The sequence below is a fragment of the Perca fluviatilis genome, chromosome 8 (assembly GCF_010015445.1).
Source record: "Perca fluviatilis chromosome 8, GENO_Pfluv_1.0, whole genome shotgun sequence".
Taxonomy (NCBI): domain Eukaryota; kingdom Metazoa; phylum Chordata; class Actinopteri; order Perciformes; family Percidae; genus Perca; species Perca fluviatilis.
Genome location: NC_053119.1, coordinates 14,682,908 through 14,710,849, shown reverse-complemented (window position 1 = coordinate 14,710,849; position 27,942 = coordinate 14,682,908). Strand labels below are relative to the sequence as shown.

Genomic DNA, 27,942 nt, shown 5'->3' with positions numbered 1-27,942 from the left:
CAAGGACGTGTCACTCTTTTTTATTGGACCAATGTTATTCAGTATATTTTTTAACCATAGCTAGGCTGAGAGGTGAGCGGCAAAGGAAGATACTATTCAACAATTTTACAGGACTGTAAAGCTGAGTTAAATGTTGAATCTGCAAAGTAGCACACAGAAAACGTGTTTCCCGGCCATTCAAAGATAACTGAAATGTTGAGGGTTAGTAAAGAGCAAGGCTAAAGTAGCGAAAAGTTAGGAAGAGTGCATATAATGGATGAGTTAGAATAAGATGTGAATATGTGAGGGTTCGGTGGAGAAGTGGAGTACACTTGAATTGGAAGCTCTGAATACCTCCCCTATGTCAGGAACTGGGACATTCTCACCACCGTCTTTTTTCTCTTTAAGGGGGCCCAGAAGATTTAACTGCCAATTTTCATGTCTGCATATGCATTGTTGATAAGAATCGAACAAAATCATACATGACAGTACTTCAACTAAGAACTTAGATTGCATTATTGATGTGACAAATAGTACAAGGAGCTATAGTAACTGTTATCCACTTGAACATCAAATGAAATGCATGAAAACACTTTGCAGTTATCAACATGCAAAGAGTATGGCCAGTAGAAGTGTGGAAGAACATTCTCAAGTGGGCCATTCACTCCTAATTCACCTCAAACAATTGCTCCGTCTGGCCTTAGTTATGGCAGATTGTGTTACACGATCCTTGGAATAATGAACTGGTACGTCAACACTGCCAATCCCACATAGCAAAGAAAAGGATCAGTCTGTTCCAGGCCCTAATCCAGTCTGTTTGGGAAGCAGAGACTGTGGCGTGACACTTGTTCCCCGTAGTGTTCTCCCTGGAACCTCCAAGCGCCAGCCTACATTAGCATAACCGTGAGGCCCATCCACTCACTACAGGATTAGTTCAGCTCTCCTCCCACTGTCTGATGGCTCTTTATCCAGATGGATACAGCCTGTTAGAGGTCTTAACCAAACCATTGCCACTAAAGTCATTATCATTCACCACGAGAAGGAATCAGCTCACTAAGGGTCTGCTGTTTAGAGTGAGATTGACATCTCATTTGGGATGGTTTAGGAGAAAAGACAAGGAACTCCCCTTCAGACTATGATGGAGTAGCCAATAAAAGCCCAATCAATCTGCCTTCATACTTTAGTGACTATTTAAAATTGTTAATCTGTTTTTTTTTGTAAGGTTTTCGGAAGGTTTTTACAATTGATGTAAAATGTGAATTATTTTTGGTGTTATTGTTATTTTCGTCACCAAGACCAGCTTAATATGTCAGTAGATTTATCAGAGATTTATTGTTGTAACTAGAGATTTGTGCATTGTGTAAGATTTTTGACACTTGTTTAAATCAGTGCCCAAATTAAACTTGTAAACTTACAGTACTGCATTTCATTCTGGGAATTACATTATTTGCTCAGTATGAGAATTTGTTTTTGTTTTTCCCCAGAATGAGATTTGTTACACTTTGACCCATAAAACAGACTGTTAAGCTTGAAAATGAAATAAGCTTGAAAGTAACTTCTTTCTAGAAACTTCTGTGTTCACCCATGTGATTGATGCAATTTAAGTGGCGCTATCACCAGACAGATGGACCTGACAAGATGTATTTGCCTGTTGTCCAGTTCAGTATAAACCATTAACTGCAACACTGTCATGTAAGCTTCACCACTAATCCATCAGACTCAGGTACAGAATGTTGCTGATGTTTTTACATTGCAAAGGAGACAGTTAAATAGCATGCAGTTGGTATAGTCTCTTCACAGTCTCACTGTCTGGCTTCTTCACCCAGCAGAGAAAACAGACGTGAACAACTTGATCTAATCTGTAATGGAATCACTGATTTTCTTTCCCGTTACAGTAAATAATGGTAAACTAAAAGAAATGGACTTTTAACCACACAACACAGTGACTCCTTTGCATTGACTAATACCTTTGAGCACAAGTGAGATTATAAATTATGTATAATTTAATTTACGGTTGGTCTTCTGGGAAATAAATCATTATGAAATGGATACATTTCAGTATTATGCAAGTCTTTAGAAAAAGAGGAAGAAAAAGATATAGGAACAGTGTAAGAAAAAAACAGCAGAGGCGATTCAGCTGATTTAAAAATGATTTCCAGCAGCTAATCCCTAATACCTGCATAATGCATAAATACTGTAGAAATGCACTGAAAAATGGGAACGATGTGTGCACAGTAAAGGACAGAGGGAAGGAAAACTAGGAAGCAGAGAAGTTTATCTCAAAGGTAAATTAGAACACAGGAAATTTCATATGCTGTTAACAATATATTGGATTTATTTGATACAGATTCAGTGTACTGTACACCTGTGGAATCTTCTGCATCTTTTGTATGTTCCTCTGTTTTGTTAATTGTGGTACAAGTCTCAAAATCTAATATACACAGTGTACTATATTTGAGTTTCATATAATACAGAAAAATCAAATCTAAAATTCTGTTTCTTCAGAATGTTCTGCCGTGTTTTTCTGTTTTCATACTCTTTCTAACCTCCCGCCTTGCCCTAACCTTTCCTCTCCTACTTCTTTTGCTTTCACTGTTTTCTTTTCTCTCATGCTTTCTATGCTCTCTCTCACCCTCTCTCCCACATACACTGCACTCTTCTTTTCTCAATCCTTCCCTGTCTCTCTCTCTCGCTCCCTCTCTCTCTCTCTCGTCCTCTCTCCGTCTTTGCTGTCTGCCTCAGCTGTTCTCAGTTGCACTGTGTGCCTTGTGCTGTGGGGACAGGGCAGAGCTGCGCTGAGTGGGGCTGAACTAGTCCAGAGCAGAGTTAAGTAGAGTGAGAGGTAGATAGAAAAACAGAGTGAAAGGAAGAGAGAGAGAGAGAGGAGAGAGAGAGAGAGAGAGAGAGAGAGAGAGAGAGAGTGTGTGTCAGTGCAGATTGTGCTTACCAAGCAGACTGGATTAACAGCTGAAACAAACTGGACCAGTTTTTCTCTCTTTCACTAAAGGTAGAGACTCAGTGACAAGGTGGATGGCTGTTAAGACAGAGCTGCATGCTGGTTAGGTACCAGGACAGAAAACTATGGCAGTGTTACCAAGACCCTCTCACTCTTCCTCGCATTGAGTATGGTGAAGATCTCTTCTTTGTGCTTAGTTTGGTCAAGTTTACCTTGGACTTGCTGGTGTTGGAGGCTCACATGCAGTGACATTGACCCGTAACCCCCAACTCTGCTTCGCAGGTTCTGTCTCCCCTGGAGTTGGACTCTAATTTTGGCTTTTGACCCCTGGAACAGAAAAGGATTTTTCATTTGGCAGGGGACGAGACCTGCTGAGAACCAGTCTGGACTGGCCCACCAGCATTTATTCATAATCGCTGGAACAGGAACATTTATTCTACTACACAATATTAGAGATTGACTGCACTGGAGGCGTGTATTTAAAGGACCTCTCTGGCCTCTATTGCCCCAGGACCATGGGCTCTCTCTGGGGCAGCATTATGCTGCTGTGTGGGGTGGTTCTGCTCAGGACGGAGGGCAGCAGAGCCCAACAGACCAAGAACAACGTCCCCCGGCTAAAACTCTCTTATAAAGGTGAGTTCTTTGCATTTGTGCATTCTGTGATGAATGGTAAATCTCTAAATGGTTCAGCTCTTTACTATCTTGTCTGAATTCATGCCAATATCTCCTAATGCCTTGCCTCTTGATCGTGTAGATTTAAATCCCCAAACCAAATGTGCCCATAAAGTGATTAGAAAAGCTTTTCTATAGAAGTTGTAGTAACTGCGAGATCCTAGATGTCGCTGTGAGGCAGAGAGATGTGTTCTCTTTGATTATTTGGAAAAATACCAGCAAAGTCAACAGAATTGAAACAAGCAGATTCTTTACAAGGCTTGTCAAATGTTATTGCTTATCAGATGTACCCTCTGCTTGTGTGATGGAATAATGCATTTGTTTTTTTTTCTCCTGATTTTAGTCAGGTAGTTACAATCCATTTTTGGACATTAAAAAGCTGTTTTATATGGTGCTAGATCACCGGCATGTCTCTAAAGCATGTTCCTATTTAATGTTCATTCAGTTATGCATAAAACTCTTCCAAATATAATATATCCATTACATTCAGTTTAGCTGGAAAAAAAACACTCATGGCAACGTTATAGGAATAGTACTAAAATGGTTCAGTAAATCAATCAGCTGGGAATAATATACACTGTAGGAATTAATGGGAATAATTCCGTGCAGTTTAGTGGTATTTAGGTAAGTAACTTTAATTGCCTACAACTGAATTGTTTATAACGAAAGTCTTTCTCTGATGCACTCTCTCTTCCTATCTCTCTGTCCCTGTTTTGATCAACTGCTGTTGTCAGTTTTGCAATGAAAAGTGGTGCCAGACATGGACTCCCTGGCAGTTGAGCGTCATTTATCCCTCTCTCCCTTTCTTTTTTTCCTGGATGTCATTTTTCCGCTCCGTTCTTTCCTGCATGGTAATTATACTCAGGATGAATGGTGCAGGTCTGTTTCAGCAGATGGCTTTCCCAAAGAGAAATATTTCTCGCTCAGCACTGGGAGATCCATAATTATACACATGAGCATGCGCACACACACGCATGCATGTCTGTGCGCAAACACACACACACACACACACACACACACACAGACACACACACATAAATACATGGCCATCTGTAGTTAGATAATGATACCTGTGAGCGTATCAGTCATTTAAAACAACATGCTGTCAGTTTGGTGAAACACGCCCATGCAGTGATATCTCTGTTAGAAGCCAGGCCTTCAGGTAGCAGCCCGGCCAGCTCGGTTATTTGGCTGCCATCTCCACATTCAATATTTCCATTAGACCTCATTCGCATTTTGGCTGGTGGGGACAATATTTGGCACCATATCTGGCTGAGGAGTTCTAGCCAGAGGAGAGTGGGCAGGTATAATTTTCATGCCTGGAACCTGGTGGAAAAATTATTCATATAATACTGTAGAATTTCATCAAACTGTATCCACTGAAGGTCCCAATAGGCATGTGACATGGGATTATTGCATTATGAATCATTTATATCATCATATAAATTATTTATTACCCCTGTGATAGGTGAAAAAGACTCAGATTTACTCATAAGGAGGGGAGGAAATCAGATGTTTCACTGTGGTGAATTACAGATCAGTATTTGCTTATACAGCCTGAGAAGTTGTCCAGTCAGGAGCAAGAGACGTCTGATCAGTGACACATGGGACTGCGAGGTGAAGGAACTCCGACCCCTACAGGTCACTAGGAATACAGGGAAAATCTATGTGTCCAAATGAATGCGACTGTGTGGATGCAGGCATCACATGTTTTTGACTGACTCTATATGAACACAGCAGGGAAGTGTTTCTCTTGAAAGTGTGAACCTGAGCAGCAGCCTGCTCCCCCACAGTATGAGCCCCTCATTGAACACAGTACATACCAACTTCCTTGACCAACCACACCACGCACACACACACCCCGCTGAACCCCAGGAGATTCCAACAGATCTTTGAAAGCGAGGCTTGAGGGGCAGAAGGGCAGTGGAGTAGGGGGAAAGATCACAATGATACCCCATGGCTACCTAAACACGAGCTAAGGTCCAACTGTATAAACAACTAAGTGACTGGGTGATAATGAGATAGTGGGAGGCCGTGGATTTACAGTGCACCGCAGCACCATAAATTGAGTCATTTCACATATGTTATACTTTGACATTAATTGATATGAGATTGATTCACACCCCCAGGGTAAATGGATCCTCTTGGGAATAAACAAAGTTCCATATGGTTTTGCAAGTTTATGGGCCACAAGAAGTCGAGCACATGTTGTTTGCTGTCCAGGGAAGGGAAGAGAGGGGTACTTTAGTTTTATAGGATGTGTGTGTACTGCCAAAAGTACTTCTTCTCTTCCCTTCTCCTTCTCATTGACCTGTCCACCCCTTTCCTGAGCAGAGCCAACGACTTGCACACACATACACACACACACACACACACACACACACACACACACACACACACACACACACACACACACACACACACACACACACACCAAACAAAATTCATACTCTTGAATACCAAGTAGGAAAACTGCCAAGAAAATTGAAACTACAGTAGTAACATCTTGGTATCACAGTTTACTAAATTCTTCCTCCAGTAGTCATACATTCAGCTGTTTGTGTTTTTGTGTTATTCTTATTTTCATGGTAGTGCAAATTGACTTTTAATCAGAGTTGGAGAATGGAGAAGTTCTCTTAAAGACCTTTAATCCATAAGCACGTTAAGAATCTTCGGAGCGGAGTTGGGTTTCTCGGGGTGTGTTTTGTATAAACTCTGAATGGCCCTGAATGGCCATGGGAAGGTATCCTATACACTCAGAGAGCTGGATGTTTGGAGGCTTTCTCTGATTCTAAATGGTCTCTCTTCCCCTCCAACTGGAGTCATGTTTAGGATTTGTTTGCCAGTGTTCAGATTTTGTTTGACTTGTTTCAGGGCTCTAGTTTTTTTGACTTTGTATCTGTACCAGCTGCAATGTAAAATGGCTGCTCATCATCTCCAGTGCCCATACCTATTGGCTAACAAACTGGCATAGTGACATGAAGGGCTGGGCAATACGGTTAAAATGCATATCACAATATCAATAAGAGCATTTTCCAATATCAATATAAATCACAATATGGCAAATGTATAAAAACACACATATAAAATGATCAAACTCAAATGCAGTGAACTTTGTTCCACTATGATACTTTACATCAGACAAAACTGTGTTATACAAAAACATTTGTAGTTATAATTACAATACTTTTGTAAACAATAACAGAGTTGCACCATATCATCACAAAATGACAATACATTGCAATTTTTTATTATTGCCCAACCCTAGACATGCAACTCAGATATTCTTTACGCTAACTTTATTGCCTGAAAAATGCAAACACATCTTGAGTATAGTCTTTCATTTATAACTAAAGCCATCAGCTCAAACCATGCAAGTTGGCAGACCAATCATATGTGAGAGTTGAGGTTGAGAAGGTGTTTGCCTGCGTTTCTGCTTGACACCGAACAAATTATTCGACTGATGAAGCTTTGTGGTTGTTTTCCCTCAGGCGTGGATGAATCAGTGACTGTGTACACTCAAAGTTACGCAGTGACACGTTGTGTTTTGTCAGTATGCAATCATACAGTCAGCCATGTGAAGGATGAACGCAAGTGAAGCTGCTGAATCAGGGTCAGACTTCAGTGTTCCCACATACAGTGCGGCCACACGTGGGTTATTGTTAAGACGTGTTTCTGCTTTTTCTTACGAAGCACTTAGATAACACTCTCTGTGCCCTCCAGTCAAGAAATAAAGAGAAAGACGGAGAGAATGTAGGGTAAAAGAGTTTATTTTTATCAGTCTCACATGGGACTGTTGATTCTTTGCATCCATTCCATCTGCCCCCTTATCTCTCTCTTACTCACTCGCTTTCTCTCTCACTTTCCACTTTTCCCTCTTGCTCTTCTGCTTTCACAGAGAAAGAGAGAGAGAAAGACAGAGAGAGAGAGAGAGAGAGAGAGAGAGAAAGGAAGGGAGGATAGTAAAATAGAAAAAGAACATGAAAGAAAAAGTAGGCAACAAACAGCTAGTAAAAAGTGACATTTGCAGGATTCTTGACAGCCCTACCTCAATAGTTATGGGCTAAAAGAGAAGATTTGTAAAATATGGCAGTGCAACAGCTGACACCTGTTACGGCCACACATTTTAAAATGTGTGCCTATCCACCTGTTTTTATGTCTCGGCATAAAGACATTTTCCTATCCACCTGTCCTTATGTTTCCATCTTTCTGTCTGCCTGTTTGTTTGTCTGTATCTCTCTAAAAACAGCCAAGTATGTTCTATGTAGCACAGAATTACAGGCTACTCTTATTAGGCTACTGTAAAAATGTTGTCACAGAGCTTGCAATGCATCAACACCGCTTTGCAGAAAAACTTTTAGTGTGAAGTTGCAGGATAAACAGGAGAAAAAACATTGTTGCTCCACCATGCACAGGGTGTTAACCCATTGTATATTTAACCAGAGGGGACACTAGTTCAGACATGTATAGGCTACTACCTCTGGCATGGCTTGGAAACATCCTGTTTCTTTCCAATAACACACATCAGAGCATGCTTCATAAACACACACAAACACAGATCCACACACAATACCCATAGAGTATCTGTCTCTGGATGAATAGCTTTTAATAACTTAGCAGTAGTCTCTGTTGAATGGTCTGTTGCCATGGACACTACTCCCATAGACAGTTTTCACAAAACAGAGAAGTGTGTGTCTGTGTATGGTGGGTGAATGTGGTGATGCTGATCTCTGTTCTCTCACACAGGGATGTGGTTTGAGGAGAAGTGAAGTGCAGTCATCACGTCTGGTGCAGTTGCCCTACAGATCCTTGACACTTTGCTGTTTAGAAAACAAGTGTATTATTCTGTGGGCTAATACTTATTTCCTTTAGATGAACAGATTATTTAAATCACACAGACACACTATGTTATTGACTCATGAATGTGTGTGTGTGTGTGTGTGTGTGTGTGTGTGTGTGTGTGTGTGTGTGTGTGCGCGAGTGAGTGTATTATTACCTTGCTGGCTGCAAAACCAGAAGTATTTCCTACTTCTATGGAGCAAAAGTAACGCTATCATCTGTGGAGGGTGGCTTCTCTCTGTCTTCGTCTTTCACTCCTACACACAAACACTTCACTGGTGCAGGTGAAAGAGGGTCTGAGGTAGCAGGTGCTGTCAGTGAAGGGATTACAGTGGATCCACTCATGATTGATCACCAAGGTTACAGCAGGAGCATAAATCTGGGACACAGTTTGGGCTAAGCAATACTTGTACTGCCTCTTTTTATGACCTTGAGCTTCTTTCCATTCTTCGGACAGTGGCTGTGCTATGTGCAGTCCAATAATCTCTTATATTAGTAATGTAATTACTAATGTTCCAAGAAAACCCAATAAAATACAAAGAGTGTAATCTACTTGAACTGTGTCTGTCAATTTACAGCCACATAAATATACATACAAGACACAAGTTGATACTGTAAATGTCTTGAAGCATTTGTAGAATCATAATTTAAATTGTGCAATGTATTCATGGATAAAACTGCTTTGGCTTGCATTGCTACTGTCTTAACCGGCTTTGGGGTTTGGAGCGAGTCCTATTATGTATCTGAGTAGCTACAGACTAGATCTCTTCTTTTCTGACTTTAAAAATACTTTTAAATCCTTATGGACTTATTAAGTCGGGTTTAGATGTCAACTTCTCTGGCTGGGTCACACAGTGCCGTGAGTTTATACTTAGATGACTATATCTGTCCCCATCAGCTCTGATGAACAGGAAACCAACTAAATCACCAACACAATGACAATAAAACCACAATGCCAACTCATTGTATATTACCATCCTGTGTGTACAATAGTGTGCATGTGTGAGCACATGTGAACGTGGCATTCACATGAGTGTATATGCATTAATGTCAGTGAAAAAAAGGTTAGTGTTTGAATAGTAGAGCCAAAATGTTATATAAAGACGAGGACATTTGTAACTGGAGCCAAAGGGCTCTCTTTTTTTCCTTTGTCTCCCACAGCTGTGTTTCCTTATTTTTTTTTTTAACATTAATCTCATCACCCTTTCTATTTTACACTTCCTGTTAATGGCTAGTGTTACCAGCACATACATGTAAACTCAAATCTCAAAAACCCCTTAATTTAAAACAACGGAACCACATTATAATCCAGTAATACAGAATATTGATTTGATTTTAATTTTAGACAATCATAATCAAATGACTTTAATGACCCATGTTTAAATTCTTATTAAAATGATAGGGTTTTATGAATGAGTCAAAGCAGTGTGATGCCCCCTCTGCTCCAAAATGTCTTTTCTCTTTCACCAGTTAGTGTGCCAGCTTGTGTCTTCTCACTCTCTTGGGTTCTGACACACTTCAGAGAGGGGGCATTCTCCTTGCTAAAACATTTATGAACGTTTTTGTTATTTACTCCCAGAGACAGAGAGACAGAGCGAGAGAGAGAGAGAGAGAGAGAGAGAGAGAGCAAGAGAGAGAGAGCACCAAAAGGAACCAGTTTTCCTCTGTTCCATAATTCTCCACCCTTTTGTGTGGGTGGTCAATGGGAGGGCGGCATAGTAGACTTTGTGGGTGAGAACAAAATGTGAGAAGGACAGAACATGAATGTGTGTTTGTGTATGCACATGCTACACAAAAGGTGTTATAATGCCGCAGTCATAATGCCACCTTTAGAGGTCGTTACGGTAATGAGATCCTTAATGTCTGTTTGTGACAAGTTCGGCTCTCCGCTGTGAAAGCAAATGGTGCTTTTTTGCCAGACTTGGCAGACCATTGCATTACACTGCAAAACGTGAGCTGTAGCCCATAGTAACATGTCCGGATAGCTGATGTGGTTAAGAGTAATCCTGCAGTTTGGACAATGAAATATTAGCAGAGTCATATATTCCTCCCAGTTTTCCACTGTGAGTGTACCAAGTTCTGCTTGGCTGCTCTGGTCAAGGTCACTTCCCCATGCAGACAGTTTGATCATTGGCTCCCAGTGCTGCCGTACCTGCCCAGTCCAATTTGGCTTGGCAGTGGTTCTTCACTATCTGTCAGTTGCCTTGCTTGGCCAAGCTGCATAATTTCTAGACCTGAGAACATTTTGTAAAGGGAATAGAAGCTTCAACATTTACACAAGTAAAATGAATACACAAAAAGCACATAATAGATAAAAACACATAATAAAAAAGCTCTATTAGGGATATAGCCAAAACAACCTAATGTAACACTTTTTTAACTTATCATTGTGTGTACCCTCACAGCATAGAGCAGTGAACAGTCTGTGTATGTGGAACATTACAACTGAGCAGGCAGACTATGAATGGAGAGGTGAACCTGTGGTCACAGACATTCTAAGTGGTTGGAAATGTTGAAAGCTTTCTAAAACTAAGGCTGTGTCTTTCAGACACCCATGGAAATGTAATGAAATCATTGAAATATTAACCCGATGGATTCTCTTTAGCTTAGATGCTGGCCACAGTTACTGTGATTTTTACAAAATGATTATCATATTAAGCTGATCATCACTTTTCTATGCAGACATGCTGGAGTCTAACAACCTTGTGACGTTTGAAGGCCTGGCCAACAGTTCGGCTTACCACACCTTCCTGTTGGACGAGGAGAAAGGAAGACTTATAGTGGGAGCCAAGGACCACATCTTCTCTTTTAACCTCCTCAATATCAGCAGAGACTACACACAGGTAAAAACAAGGTTTGATTGTCTGACTGGTGGTTTCATCCATTTATCATGATTAAAGTTTGTTTGCGTTTCTGACTGACTTAATGTCTGCCTTGTGTGCATCTCTATCCAGAGTGCCAGTCAGTGGTTCAGGTATCTCGGGACATACTTTTCTGTTTCTACAGAAAATAATCTCATGAATATTTCAGACCAGGGCTGTCGCACACGATCACACGCTGTAGCAGGCATGTTAGCTGCTCTCTGCACACCTGGATGAATAATGGAGTAAACTGAAACAAAGTGGATAACAAATCGCATTGTGACCCCAACATCCCTCAAATATACACATGCGTGCACACAAGCAGTAGCTGTATCGACTCACTCTGTTGAATTAATTCGAGGAGGAGGGAGATTCTTCTCTAACATGCACAGGAACTGTGTGTGTGTTGCAGATCCCTTGGCAGGCTTCTCCCACCAGAAGAGATGAATGCAAGTGGGCAGGAAAAGATCTTTCGGTAAGAGCTAAAACCATCCATCTTGCAAGTGGGTGTCAGCATTTTGCCCCTCCACTCCCACAGATGTTGTTAAATGTCTTTGTTCTTTTGGGCTATGAAAGAAGTGCAACTTTGCATGACTCAAAGTAAACCTCTCTTGAAGTTAAACTGGGATCACATGGTATATGTGCTCCATATATATGACATTTAATACCTTACCTTTCAGCTTGTTTATTCCAGTGTGTTGACATATCCAATCAGTCAAATGGACAACACTGTCATTATAGGACTGATCATAATGTCAGAGCCAAAATTTAGACCATCATTTTACCTTAATCAGTTATCAAGCCTCTAGGCACGCCATTCAATGGAGGGAGGCCTGGGAAATGGTTGTGCTTTCTGCCAGACCTATTGGTATATTACTACAGGAATAATAACTACTGTCACATATTCAGGTATCTTAGGCATTATTGTTCCCATGTTATTAGACCAAAATATTTCTTCTTTGTTCATACATTCCCCTCTTTTTAGGTAATTTAGACAGAACTATCTTTAGGGAGCAAATAAAAACCGGTCTTGGCCTTGATTGGCTTACTATAACCTATATTATAACATATAATATAGTATAATAAATATACTATAACCCTAACCATAACCTAATTCTATCCCTAATCCTAAAACCAAGTCTTAACCGTCAAACAGCCCTTTAAACTTGTGGGGTCCAGCATTTTGGCCCCACAAAGCTGTCGGGACCCCACAAGTATACTGGACTCCTGGTTTTGGACCCCACGAATGTATTTAAACGAGAACACACACACACACACACACACACACACACACACACACACACACACACACACACACACACACACACACACACATCTGGGATTTCTCAAGCTTTACAGTGTATTTAATTGTATTTACAATAATTTATTTGTTGTATTAAATTCAACAAGCTGAATTTAAAGCTGGATCTGAAACAAAAAAAAAAAAACTGTTGTTGTGGCATTATGATCCAGGGCTTTTTTAGACTCTTTACCTCACTCAGCCTTTGCATGACAAGCCAAGCTTCACATTTCCCTGTTTGTGGCTGTGTCCAGTTTTAGAGCACCTTGTGTGGTGTGGTGAATCTCTGAGTAAGCACGCTGAGAGGTTGTCTCTGCTCCCTTTAAGCTGTGTTATGAATTCTATCTTCAATAGAGCCTAAGGCAATAGCTGGAATGTAAAATCATGGCAGTGCTGTTTGTGCCTCAGTTCTCTGCCTGGGTATTGGCCAAGCTCTCCTGCCCTTCTATATGGTTTTTTTGAAGCGCCATGAAGTCCTTTTTGTGTTTTCTGTAAACATTGTGGCGTGGATGAATAAGGTGCCCTGAGGGGTGGTCTTTCTGTTATAGAGTTGGAGGAAAGTGAGAATTAAAGAGAGGTGGAGAGAGATGGAGAGTGAGTCTGCTGATGCCCCCTGAAGTACTGTAAGCAAACACTTCAGAAGATAAAGCAAGGAGGAATGAAAGAGATACATGGCTGTGAAAGGTGTGACCGTACACCCACAAAAGAAAAAGGAAAGCAGCAGCTATTGCATAGCCTAATAAATGTGCGCTAAGTCTATTCCAAACATGTAAATCCCTGAACAAATTGTTGTCCAAGCAGTAGAAGGGAAACATATTTTGTGTTTAGGTGCAATATTCATATTTTGTGCTTTATGCTGCAGATTTAGTTCCTTATGTCTAATGTGTGCGCTCACTTTCTTATCTGCACAAAATCTAAAATCAAATCCTAGACATTTTTGTAACAAGCCATGTGGATAACATTTGTTGATTGAATTGTAAGTGTGATTGTGTTTTTAAAGATATCTGCATGCTATTTTACTATTCATTACAAACCCGCTAATGTAAGGTTGGACACACCGGTATGGTTTGAGTCATCTTGTCTGTATCACCACGCTAAATATTCAGAGGAATGACAGGTCCCACAGTGCAAAGACATCATGCACAGTCATGTGTTATTGCTTTTGCTTGTAACAACGACGTTCATCACTCAGATAAATTCACCCACGTAGGCCATATAAATCCAAAGACAGCTGCTTAAATGACAACAAAAGCTTATGCAAACAGAGGCTGCTATCTGCTGATGACCTAGTAAAGCCAGATGAACTTAGTCATGCATTATGTGTCGCGCTATTCTCTTTTTCTTCTTCTTTTTGAATATGTGATGACACATTCAGTTTTATTTGAGGTCAGGTCTGCTCAGGCATGTACTGCTAAAGCACAAGGAAATAAGCCAAATGGCAACGGAGCAATGCATACAACACATACAGATGCCTGTTGTGCGCCACACACACACACACACACACACACACACACACACACACACACACACATTACAGTCCAGAAAACCACGTGTGATAAATGTTCCTACAATAATCATAATCATTAAACAAACAGACATAAGGTCCCAGTAGAATGCAGAAAGAACATCACTTTTGTATACAGTGACAGAATAACAGTAAGCCAACGTTGGCCTGCATTACTGTGATTGGTATACGGTGGGATTATTATGGTTGACTTTTGTCGACTGCCTCTTTTGTTATTCTACAGTCTAAATCCGTCCTGTATGGATTTCACAATTATTCCATGGGAAATTACACAGCTCATGTGCATAAAATCTCTGAAGCCAGCAGTGAAAGATGTCACTGAGTTCAGAGAGAAAGACTGTAGCGTGTGTGTCCAGGTGGAGATGGGCTGGGGGGTGCCTCACTGTATGAAGATGAAGTGAAAAAAAATACAGAGTCATGGATAATAAAGCTTAGTCTGATCATAATATTATTTCCAGATTTATTACTCAGCACAGTGCTAGAGTTCGTATGTAGACTATTTTCTGGGGGATTACAGGACATTACAGTAGGCTTTGCTCTGTTATCATTACAGATTTCTCTATTTAAGTATCGAATTTTCCTCTGTGACCTGTGCTCTTAGTTAGGTCTGACCTGTTTATTTATTCATCTGTTTCACCACTTTTTTCCTACACAACAAGCTACGGTGGCACTAAAGACATAAAAAAATTTGACTTTACTGTCAAATTGTTATGTGTCAAAAGTCGATTATTCATCCTGCTTTCTATTCTCTGTCTCTGGTCAATCAGAGGGAGTGCTCAAATTTCATCAAGGTGTTGCAGCCGTTCAACCAGACCCATCTCTATGTGTGTGGGACGGGAGCCTTCCACCCTGTGTGCTCCTACCTGGAGGTGGGCAAGAAAACAGAGGTACAGGCATACATTACATTTTCTTTACTGCCTCCACTCGCTGTCAAACACAATGTAATGCATGTTAGCATTACAGTAAAATAAAAACCATACCGGGTTTTATATCATAATAAAGTTTAAGTATTTAAAGTTGTGAAGTACATTCTTTGATGATTTGCTAAGTACATAAAAATGGTTTCATTCAGCAAAATGGGGTGGAAAATTACTCATAGGGTTTCATAGTCTGCAAAATTTCCAATTCATCACTCTAATATGGAACCGCTTTATGTGTATGTGTGTGTTCATTTCAGTATGAGCGAAGGAAATGTCTCTCTTCTCCTCCAAATGTTTCTGATTCAGGCTTATGAATGTGTATTTCCTATTCATTAGACGGCTATTTACAGACAATCAGACGCAGGAAATATCTCTGAGAAAAGCCATCTACTGTATATAGATCATAATCAAGAAATGTATTTCATCTAACTCTTTCCTATGAGTGTCGAGGTCACCAAGTCATAGAGAGTGATGAGATTTATTGTTTTCATTCTCAATCCTTACCTGAGTATATGGTGGTGGAAACATGATTTTAAACGGCACCAATACCTCATACCTCAGATGTGTCCTTTTAAAACATGTTTTTTACACTATACGGCAATGTCACATAATGTATTCTTTATCTGCTGAATTAATGAATGAATGAATAAACTATTTAAAAAAAAAAAACATTTAAAACCAAACCCATGTGTTTGATAATTTACTACAACTCCTGTAACTTTCTGTCTCTTCGTGTCCAGGACAGTGTGTTCCGACTGGAGCCTCTCATAGAAAATGGCCGAGGGAAGAGTCCCTATGACCCCAAGTTGCTCACTGCCTCCATGTTAATTGGTGAGTTAAGACCGACACACTGTGTCTGACTGTTAGCGCGAGGTCAAATAAAAAGGTGGGAGTCCTAAAAACACCCTCTGCTTTGCTCTTTCATTTCAGCAGATATATAGGGTGTAAAATGTGAATAACAGAACAGGGCATTCCTGTCATTCATTACAAGTGGATCTGCTCTGTAGTTTGCATTTACACACTGGGAACCCCTCATTGGCAGGACTGTAAACTCTATTTCAATCTGAATATACCTCCTTTAAATGCTGGGCGTGCATGGCAGATGACACTATATTGAGCTTTCTTTGCACTGAATCCCCACTTTTGGCAAATAAAGCAGGACTATGTGAGCATCTTTCCTCTCTACTCCCAATTATTGCCAGTCGCATTGTGTTATATCACACCGTTTAATCTAGCAGATGGCCATTTTCCAGCCCATCACCCCTCATCTCCTCTCCCCTTTCTCTCTCCCCTCTCACCAGTATTATTATGTACTCCCCCTCTGTCTCACACCTCTGTCCTGTCCCTCCTTGTGTGTCACTCCATGCATTCACCCTTCCCTTGCTTCCCTTCTCAGCCCTGATGCCTACGTTGTTAATGTCAATTTCACACTCCTGATGTTCATCACGTCCATCAATGTCTGTGTTCTCCAAGGACTCCACGTCTACCTGTACTGCTAAGCTCCTGAACACGTCCTCAGATTTTTACACTTGCATCACTTGCAATCACCTCGGACTGTTTTATCATCCGGTGTTACTAAACTAGCACGCTTCAATCTTCTTACTATCAGATGGAGAACTGTATGCTGGGACATCAGCTGACTTCATGGGGCGGGACTTTGCCATCTTTCGCACTCTTGGAAAGCATCACCCAATCAGGACGGAGCAACATGATTCTCGGTGGCTAAATGGTGAGAGAGAAGAAGAAAATCACTGTCCAAGTCTGATCGTATTCATGAGCAGTTTCCAATATGTAATATTTTTTGGGTCCTTGACTTTGTCTGTTAGTCGGTTAAGTCTTTAAATTTACTATGCTGAACATTTTCAGTAATGTCAAGTCTGATGCTGCAGCTCTGACCTATGGATTGCCTCTTTTATTTTCTATTTTTACCGTCAGCCCTTTTAATTAGTAGTTTTAAATATAGCTTTCCACTTTTATGTGGATGACACTCAGCTGTACTTGTATATTAAACACAATGATCTTATTATCAGCAAGCAAAATACCGAAAGGATCGCCTAGGCTCTATGGACAGTAACAGATAGATAAAACAGAGGTCCTTGTTATTGTCAACCATGCAGCAGTCTCTGGGAATTGATTTACTCGCGTCTCCATGTTTGTCTGTTCACATCAAGAAACATATTCTATCTTTTGAAAGGACTGAGAAATTAATCCATGCTTTTGTGTTCAGTCAAGGAGCTGTATCTTTTCTGCATGTCTCAAAATATTGCAGCCTGTTTTTTCTTTTTGGGGGCTTTTCCCTTTTTGAAAGTGGATAGACTAGAAAGGGGGAGAGAGAGATGGGGGATGACATGCAGCAAAGGGCAGTAGGTCAGATTTGAACCCTGCGCCGCTGCAGGACACAGCCGACATGGGGTGAACGCTCTTAGTGGGTGAGCTAGAGCTCGCCCCTGCAGCCTGTTTTCTAACAAAGAGCAAGGAGCACATTAGTGTTGGCTTTTCTCCATTGGCTGCCTGTGGAGTTTAGAATTCAATATTAAACTTTTGTTATTACTTAACAGGCTCAACGTGGCAAAGCCACTTTAAATGAAGGGATACCATTACCTGTCCTTGTCCATTACTCTTGTGTTTTCGAACCTGCCTGTTTGATGTTTATGTGTGTCTCTCTATGTGTTGCAGATCCCAGGTTTGTTGGCGTTCATCTAATTCCAGAGAGTGACAACCCAGAAGATGACAAAATCTACTTGCTCTTCAAAGAGAACGCTTTAGATGGCGAGCACGCCGGGAAGGCTACACATGCTCGCATCGGACAGCTCTGCAAAGTACGCACACACACATTAACACACACAAGCCACATGTCCATTTAAACACACACTCACACAAGCTGGCTCTCACAGAGGAAAATTCAGATGCACACAAAAGGAGAGAGACAACACACACTCTCACATCGACATTGTGTGAAATAGCTTCTGTATCTGGAAAAACACTTGACGGGTGTCTGAGTGGCTTTCATAATGGCAGGTTTCAGGGGCTGTTATCTGTGATTATTTTTAGCCTGGAGAAGAGTGGGCTTTGTTTTGTGTGGCACAATCAGCCTCCGAAGACAGAAACCTGAGCGAAATGTTAAATGTCACCAGAACCTGAGAGGCAAAGGCGCTGTCAAGGCCTGCACTGTTATCATAATGCCAGGCTTTGGCACTGATTGGGTCTGCTACACCCTCTGGCTCCAGGGGATGGTTATGTTAAATCACTGGCCTTCTCTCAGCTTTTACGCTCCAAATCCTATTCTTATTCCTTAAGCAGGAATCCACCAGGCTGACTGCAGATCAGCGAGTAATGTCCAGCCTCATCCTCCCATTTTGCTGCATATCGTGACTCTGTCATAACAGCCTGATTACCCAGTATGTCAGGAATCTGCTATGCTCAACGGAAGACAAGCCAACCATTATTCAAGATGTGCTATTAATTTGGCCCAGTGCATATTTGGACACATTCTAATTTACTGTCATAAATCAACACTAAGTTGGATTAGTTTTTATGAGCCAGCACTTTGTGCCTCTGTGTTTGTGTGCTATGTTCTGGAAACACTTTACTGTGTGGCACACAGGCATATATTATTAGGGTGTGTGCTGGAACATACAGAACTTTAGAAAGAGTCATATTTCTACACAACATCTAGAAAATCCATTATTCATCATGAGAAAAGCATTTTAAAGTGGATGCTTGGATGAGTGACAGGCTTGTTTAGTACTAGCTGTCTTTTGTACACTGAGCTGTCTGGGTGTCTTGTGTAACTTTCAGTTCTATTTAGTGGAAAGAATCCATTCACAAGTTTCTTCTGTAAATCCAACGTCAAGACCAACAAATGTAATCATTTATCATAGAAACTGTGTATTATCATAGATCCATTACCTCATAAACTGACTAAAAAGTCTTAAAAGTTATCTACTGTAGAAAGAAGATGTATCCTTACATGACTTCGAATGTTGAGGTCTCTATAGGTTCCTTGATAAGTCATGACTACATTATGAACCACCTAGACCTCTCAGGTCATCTGGGACACCTCTGGTTTCTGTCCCCAGAGTCAGAACTAAACAGGGAACAGGGGGAAGCAGCGTTCAGTTTTTATGCACCACATATCTGGAACAAACTCCCAGAAAACTGCATGTCCGCTGTAACTCTCAGTTCTTTTAAATCAAGGCTGAAGACCTTTCTTTTTGATGCTGCCTTTTTTAAATAATTGTTCATTTCTTATACTGCACTGTAACATTTATTCTCGTATTTTGTCTGTTTTTATATTTCTAATTGTAACTGAAGTTACATTGTTGAAAATTGGAACTGTATGATAATATAAGTCAGCATATAAAGAGAATTAAAAAGTAAGACCGGTTGGACCGGCCGTTCTGGGAACGTCAAGGATTGCGGGTGGATTACGTGTATAGAGCAACGTCTTATACATTGTCCCATACTAGAGTCTTAAAATATTGTATTTTATCTGTTTTTATATTTGTATTGTTTATTGTACAGCTCAGCAGTAGAGTATGGAATTAGGCAATGCAATCCCTCCATCAACATTATATAGCTTATGCTTTTTTTTATCTGTCCAACAGAATGACCTGGGAGGCCACAGGAGTCTGGTAAATAAGTGGACCACCTTCTTGAAGGCTCGACTTATTTGCTCCGTGCCTGGCAGTAATGGAATAGACACACACTTTGATGAACTACGTGAGTGAATGCTCCCGCACCTTGAAACGTATTTCATGCTTTATTTCCTGAAGATGAAGTACTTTCTTTTCATTGAAGAATATGTCTGTAATATACAGTGTACTCTCTTTGGCTTTCAGAGGATGTTTTTCTCATGAGCACGAAGGATCCTAAGAGTCCGATCATCTATGCAGTATTTACCACTTCCAGGTACTGTGACTGACATGGAAATAGTTTTGGTCATCATCATTACGGATTTCATGACCCGTGTTTTCAACAAGAACCTGACCTTTCCTTAACTGACTCATTCTTTCTGCCCATTAGCAACATCTTCAAAGGTTCAGCTGTGTGTATGTACAGCATGACAGACATCAGGAGAGTGTTCCTGGGTCCTTATGCTCATAGAGATGGACCCAACTATCAGTGGGTGCCCTTCCAGGGACGTGTTCCCTACCCCCGTCCCGGCACGGTGAGTGTAGTATACTTTTAACTGGGATGTCAGTTTGTTATGATCTGATCTTGACAGTTAATTCTCCCATATGTCCAACTGTAATTGTTATAACTATTAACTTTTTTTCTCCACAGTGCCCGAGCAAAACATTTGGCGGATTTGATACAACCAAGGACCTTCCTGATGAAGTCGTAACCTTTGCCAGAAGCCACCCAGCCATGTTTAACCCTGTCTATCCCATTAACAATCGACCAATCATAGTCAAAACAGATGTGGACTACCAGTTCACCCAGATAGTGGTGGACAAAGTAGAAGCAGAAGATGGCCAGTATGACGTCATGTTCATAGGCACAGGTATACACTTATATTTACATTAGCATACATGTATGCTGTAAACTAACCTGATTTATTGACCAATTGAAATAGATAGATCACTCACAACATGTGTGCTTCCATTGTGTGCTAGACATGGGGACTATACTGAAAGTGGTATCCATCCCCAGAGGCTCCTGGCACGACCTGGAGGAAGTCCTATTGGAAGAAATGACTGTCTTCAGAGTAAGTCATTCTCTCATCACTTAAAAGTTAAAGGACAACTGAAGAATCCGCAAGTGTTGTCTAATCAATTTGTTTGTGTCATTTATTATTTGTACAGGAGCCAACAGCCATTACAGCAATGGAACTGTCAACAAAACAGGTATTTATTGTAGTTCTTATTGCATCTAAAAAGAAACTATAGCAACACCTGTAGCAGATCAAAGGACTGTAGCCAACAAGGAGATCTCAAGCTTGTATCAAGATACGTCTGAAAAGAAAGAATATGACTTCAGTAACTGAGTTCAGTGAAGGCTGGAGATAAGACTCCAGATTGCATTGGGGAAATATGTTACATAAAGAAAAATATTATTTTTATTATATTGTTTTTTGCATGTGTCTGAAAACCCTGTATCTTAGAGAGTGAGAGCATTTCCTGATAGGTGACACACCTCGCTTAAATACAGAACAAAGAAGCGCTTGTTTAAAACACTTTGAGATGAAACACTTTATCGCACAAAGATCTCAATTGTTGGCTTTTCAGCAACATTTAGCGCGTCAACTTAAATGGCAGGGAGGGAGAAACAAAACAAGACATATAATTGACAGGTAGGAGGGTGCTGAGCACCTGTAGAAAAACTGTCTGTTCACATTCCTGACTTATATTTTTGCTTCACTGAAACACACAAGCTGAGTGTATTACTCAAAGCACTGCTCATCCAAATGTAAAATCTAAACTGAGATACTAACACATAAAATATCAGCTTTGGAAAATTAAATCTTTCTCTCTTTTACCCTTACAGCAACAACTGTACCTGGGCTCAGACATTGGTGTGTCCCAGATGCCTTTGCATCGGTGTGAGGTTTATGGGAAAGCTTGTGCTGAATGTTGCCTGGCAAGGGACCCTTACTGTGCATGGGATGGCACCGAGTGCTCCAGATACTTTCCCATGGCTAAGAGGTACTGAATATATACTTACACATTCATATCATGTCGGCACTCTGCCATTGTGTTTAACAAGCTGCCTGACACCTTGTACACAGCGACTAATTGGGGCTTCACAACACTGAGCCGGTATTTTTGAAGTTTGGCTCAAATGCAATATAATACTTCCAACCAACAGCAGGTAATTTGACACACAACCTTAAGGTATACACATTGTATTTGATGCATCTTTTGGATTAATCAGAACATTCTCGAAACTGAAACCGATTCAAGCAGCATAATTAGGATGTGCAGAGAGGTGTATTTGTGTATTGCATAAGATCAACCTGCTTTAGATTTGAACATCTACAATGTACAACACATGTTTTAATCATGCTTGTTTAGGAATTACTTGTGTTTAACCTATTGACTATATTTTTTTCAGGGGTAAAACCGGATTATATGCGAGGCTTTTAACATAGTGATTGAGGACATATGCAGTCAGACTGCAATGCAGGGCTGGAGCTAGGGCACACTTATAGTGCAGGCTTTGTATATTTGCCAAAACCCCCTAAAGGTAGAGGGTCGTGTTTCTACCAAAGAGCTAGAAATATAACCTGCCTCATGTGTTTACTGTAAATGAGACCCAATGTCTGTGATGTCTGGAGGCTGTCTGGGTGAACCAGGGGTGAGGTCGGTGTTAGAGGTTCGGTGGTAGCGTGGTTGGAGTAGTGGACTGATCTGAATGTGTGTGTACTTGTGTGTGCTCTGTGTGCAGCCTCCCACTCATAGCTCCATGGGGCTTATTGATTTGAATGCTAGCTGCACAGTATCCTGTTCACGCTGTTAGTTGGACTCCAGAGTCCTACATTTAAACATAACACAGCCAGAACAAACTCTTACCTCCAATTAATAACGCTGGGTTAGAAAAATAGTAAGCAGAGGGGGGAGAAGTTACCAGTTTGCTTTTGGTGTCTCGATAGCTTCTTCATTTATTGTTTACAGAAAATATCCTGAGGGTTATGTTTCACATTTTACTTGAAACTCCATCTTATTCACATCTGCAACCCAGAGAGACGACAGGCTGAAATGATTGATTAGGTTTGAATTCCTCTCTCATACACGCCCTATAATTACAGCTTTTCTACAATGCTATGGGCTGCCTGCTGTTAGTTTACTTATTTGTGTTGGCTTCCACTATTGCTGCACATCAAAACATCATTCAACCACACACCTACACACACAAACTCCCTGCAAACAGTTCTTCTTTCTCACACACACACACACACACACACACACACACACACACACACACACACACACACACACACACACACACACACACACACACACACATACAAAGAAGCCAGTTTGTCTGCTGACTCATGAAGGTGTTTATATTTGTGTTTCTGCAGGAGAACAAGGAGGCAAGATATCAGGAATGGAGACCCACTCACACAATGCTCAGATCTGCAACACCATGGTACATAAAAGAAAAGAAAATGTATTTTACTAACTATGGTATAATAAGGGCAATGTGTAATAACATATTTTTATGTTGGCTTCAGTAAAGACATAATTCATTTGACTAGTAGCATATGTGAGTTCTTTTTAATTTCCAAATTATAAATTGAGAAGAGCTTTTATTTTAAGGATTTATTTTTCTTTGAACATAAAAATGGTCCCAAAGCTGCTGTTGGCCTTTCCAGTAGCGATGTGAACTGTAGAGAAGCCAGTTGAATGTGTGTGTTATATGTGTCTCTGGTGGTGTGAAGATTAGAGTCGGTCCATGTGAAGCTTCTAATTAACATGGTCAGGATTCCTCCAAGCCTCCTGTCTGATGTCAAACCATTCACTCTACTGCCCTGTTAGTGGTCTTAGTCCAAAAGCAGGACTCACACTTGTGTCTAATAGACTGTGATTATATGTCTTTCATTTAACTGTAAAGAACAAAAGAAAAGAAAAGTTATTGAAAGCTGCTATGTTGAGAAGGAGGAATTCAGACACAAAAAATACTGTTACCTGTTGCTACCCGTTGAGTAGTAGTATAACACTTTTGATTATACATTTTAACCAGCTACAGCACTCTATAAAGAAATGATAAAAATAAAGTGAGGGAATAACAATATACTGTAGCAGGCTTCACTGGAATCTGAGTTGTTAAATTTACAACAGGATTCAGGAGATCAATCAGAAGAACACTGACCTTACATTGTAAGCTCCCTGACTGAATAACATTACACCTCCTTGACTGTATAAAACCTAGATTTTAGTTACAGCCCACTGTGACTGCCTCTGTGGTGGGAGCTGCCTATACTGCACATGATTAAGTGTGATAAGAAAAGACACAGGATAATGTGACCAAGTAATGTAAAATGCAGTCATTGAAAACCAGGCCCTTACCTCAGGCAGTAGTTAGAAAACAAAGTATTTTTTTTTATTTCAGTCCAAGAAAAGCTGAAAAGCAGATAGTATCATATAGAAAATCACTAACAATCACAAAAGCTGGCTGTAGAACATAACATTCAGCCATTACCACAACCAATATCTGCAAAAACAACCTGCAAATTTCCTTTAACTAACTTGGGTGACTAATGTATTCTTATTTTTCATCTAGATGAACTAAGTGGGCAGACGACTCTCGTGGATAAAACTGTGTATGGTGTGGAGAACAGCAGCACTTTCCTTGAGTGCAGTCCCAAGTCCCAGAGAGCTCTGACATATTGGCAGTATCAACGCTCTACTGATGACCGCAAGCAAGAGGTTGGAACTACTTCTACTAGCTACTAACACTTCATCTACTTTGTTGAAAAAGACTCAGATACAATCTGTCGGCAGAGCAGATAAATAATGATAGATGGTACTTCACAGTGAAGATTGTTTTTAGATAATACAGTAGCATATGGTTTATTAATATTTAATTCATATTTAATGCCATGGTTGATTCAAGTGAAATAAATGTTGTGTAATCAAAACAGCCATGAAACATAGCTAATTAGAATTTTTTGGGAAATGTTGAATGTCATATAAGCCCTGTCTTTATCTCTTTGTCTTTCACTCTGTCTCTATCATTCTGTAGATCAAATCAGAAGAACGTTTCATCCGCACAGACCAGGGCCTACTGATTCGCACACTTAACAAGAAGGATTCTGGGATGTATCTGTGCCAGGCGGTGGAGCACGGTTTCATGCAGACGCTTCTGAAAGTGACCTTAGAGGTCATTGACAGCGAGCGCCTGGAGGACCTGCTACATCGCGATGAAGAGGCCGCAGTCAGCGTCCCCGCCCAGGACCTGTCCCCACCTCAAGAAACTCCCAATCAGAAGCTGTGGTACAGAGACTTCCTGTCTTTGGTCAATCACCCGACTCTCAACAGCGTGGACGAGTTCTGTGAGCAGGTATGGAAAAGGGAGAGAAAGCACAGGAGGCAGAAAGCTCACCTGGTGCAGCAAGTACAAATACACCAGCAGCAGCAGCAGCAGCAGCAGAAGGTTGTGAACCCTCGCACCCACATGCATGCTCAAGGGCTGGCAGCCAAGTGGAAGCACCTGCAAGAGAGGCAGAAGGGACGCAACCGCAGGACCCATGAACTAGAGAGGGCTCCCCGCAGTGTCTGACTTATAAACCTTGACTTTTAACACCCAAACCTGCAACCACACCCTCATTCTGTAACCCCGATTAACCTACCCACTTTTCTCCTTCATACTGAGAAACAGACATCTTCCACAAAGACTGGATAGAAAAGTTAAACTGGAAATAAATGTAATACTAGCCTGATCTGCCGGCTGGTGTGTTCTGTGCGTGGGCAGCCATGTTTACAGTACGACAGTACAGAGGACTGCAGAAACGGGATGTTGTATCACGCCAGACCATTCAAGCATATTATCTCAGCTGGCCTATGTGGCCTGAACACTGCAGAAGGACAGTGTCAACCGGCACAAGAACTGGATACATTTACCCATCCTTACAGATATCACTGACTCCACGTTGAGATGGCAATGGCATTGTCTCATGGCATGCTAGTTAGGTGTCTTTATCAGTGTGAAACCACGTAGATGATCATTTCTTTTTTTACTTCACAAATATGAAAGAAGAGGTGTGATTGTATTAAAAAAAAAGTCTGGAGAGTAAATGGACATGCAGTGCAGTTATAAGCACAAAATAAGTGAAGCTCATGGAAAGCACAAATGGGATGTTTGGTCATTTTTGGTATTATAGATGGATAAATCAGTCAACACAAGAAAGAAAAAATGCCCAAGCACTGCAAGAAACTGGGAGCAACGGTCACCATTTGTCAAGAAATACAACTATGTAGCTAAGATGTGTAAATACTGTATTCATATAACGTAAATATGACGTCTCCTCATACTAAAGGGAATGGCTTGCAGTTGTATTTATCATTTATTTAAGAAAAAGTCTTTGGAAAATAGTTGTATACAGGGAGATTTTGTACTAGCCTGTGTGTCTACGCCATAAGCTTCCCAAACAAAGTCAGGTTTTATTATTCCGATTTGTTCATCTTTTTTTTTTTTTATCATAAGATTCCTTCCAGTGTCAACAGTCATTGACTGCCACTTTATACAGTCGGGATGTCTGCCAACTACATCATCTCAGTGCATGAAATGTCACACTGAGTTCTCTTCCCTGTTCATTTGATTTGTATACACTTGTGTATTTATTGATATACAATTATGTACATTGTGAAAATATGCGATGTGCAGGCTTTTTTTTCTCCTTGGTTTAATTAATCTGACAGGACCAATCTCTTAAAATAACTGTATTATCACAAATACTGTAGTAAGACTGGATGCTATTTATCAATATTGGTCAATATTACATGCATTACATATCAAATGCACTGAGCAATAACCCAGTATCCTTACTGTATTTTTTTCTGCCACATTCATTGCCTCATGTTCATATTCTTCACAGGCAGCGCAGTGTAACAACCTCATTTCACTGCATGTGACATAACAAACTCTACTTTTTCTGATTATAACAATCCTTTGTTATTAAATGCACACACAAAACCACAAACCTGGAATGTAGCTGTGAACATTATGTAAATATAAATAATGTGGTCTATGTTTGACAAGTATGACACTGTGTACTAGTGCATGTGAATACGATAGTGTTCCTGTTTTGCTATAGCAATGATATACTAGTCTGGTGTTGTCACCGTTATTCTGTTGTTTGGTATGCAGTACACAATATTAACTATTTCAAAGATGTACATACTATTTCTGTTAGGACTCTAAACTGTATAATTGATCATTCCTGAGGTAGGTATTCATAAAGAAAATATAAACAAGATCTGAACATGATCTCACTGTGGATTTAAAGGTCCACAGACCTGTACTAACATTGAACAATGTCAGTTGAGCATTGCAACACATCAGTATGTCAGATGACCTTGTGTAGTGAGTGTTTGCAAACCTCATCTGCTTTTGGAAGCCATGATGGGGGAAGATGACAAACAGCTGGAGTCGCCCCTTGGGAAGCGATTTAAGGCTAACAAGACAAGTTCAACACCAGAGTTGTGGAACTTTCAGTAGAAATGGGCAAATGATAAAAACATTATTACAAAGAGAAAATATAGAGTGACTCGCTGCATCTGTCTTGGATATACAGTGAAAGTGAGGAAATGAAGTGCTGCTGCTGCTGCTGCTGCTGCTTTTTGGCATGATGATGATGATGGTGGTGATGTATTCTACTGATCTAATAAATGTCTCTTCATGAAGTGTTGGTTTCATTAAATCTATTTTTAATGTGCTGTGTCCTGCTGCTATCATGGTATGTGGTTAGTGAAAAGAAATTGCAGCGTAGATGATCAGATTAGATTTTGGACTACCTTGCTGCATTCATTACCATATTAATGAGACAAACTTTTATAAACCTGTATAACTTATCCTTAATATTTCACATTATTATTTAATGCTGTATTTTTGTGTTTAAGTGAAGTATTTGTAGTGCCGGAGCAAAGAGAATAGCTTCAATACTGACAACGCCACCTCCTGATGAGGGGCAGAAGGAACCCTTTAAACCCTTAATATTTTGTGTGTCGTGTGACCAGCTCTGATTGATGACAAGTTTCAAGTTTCACTACAAAACAACATACAAGAGTTACTACAAATTATCATGTAAGATTGTACACAAAATATGTGTCGGAGTTAAGGCCAATTTATGCTTCTGCTTAAATCAACGCCGTGGGTACGTACGTAGGTACATGGACATATGCCGGTCCCTACGCCGGTCCCTACGCCGGTCCCTACGCCGGTCC

At 40.5% G+C, this 27,942-nt stretch overlaps 1 protein-coding gene across 1 annotated transcript; it reads left to right on the top strand.

Moving 5' to 3' along the window:
- Nucleotides 1–2,731: 2,731 nt before the first annotated feature.
- Nucleotides 2,732–27,403, top strand: sema3ab (sema domain, immunoglobulin domain (Ig), short basic domain, secreted, (semaphorin) 3Ab). The gene is made up of 17 exons (XM_039808785.1): nucleotides 2,732–3,568; nucleotides 11,129–11,289; nucleotides 11,720–11,782; nucleotides 14,900–15,019; nucleotides 15,793–15,883; nucleotides 16,662–16,781; nucleotides 17,729–17,871; nucleotides 19,660–19,774; nucleotides 19,894–19,963; nucleotides 20,078–20,222; nucleotides 20,339–20,558; nucleotides 20,671–20,762; nucleotides 20,860–20,901; nucleotides 21,542–21,699; nucleotides 23,079–23,146; nucleotides 24,281–24,426; nucleotides 24,743–27,403. The coding sequence occupies exons 1-17, from the start codon at nucleotides 3,451–3,453 to the stop codon at nucleotides 25,277–25,279; spliced, it is 2,409 nt and encodes an 802-aa protein (XP_039664719.1). The 5' UTR covers nucleotides 2,732–3,450; the 3' UTR covers nucleotides 25,280–27,403.
- Nucleotides 27,404–27,942: the final 539 nt, after the last annotated feature.

Excerpts from the sequence above, each read along its gene's own strand:
- sema3ab (XM_039808785.1), top strand. The coding sequence starts at position 3,451 with ATGGGCTCTCTCTGGGGCAGCATTATGCTGCTGTGTGGGGTGGTTCTG. Across the intron at positions 11,290-11,719 it reads TCAGCAGAGACTACACACAG|ATCCCTTGGCAGGCTTCTCC; the intron begins GTAAAAACAAGG and ends TGTGTGTTGCAG. Across the intron at positions 23,147-24,280 it reads CTCAGATCTGCAACACCATG|ATGAACTAAGTGGGCAGACG; the intron begins GTACATAAAAGA and ends TTTTTCATCTAG.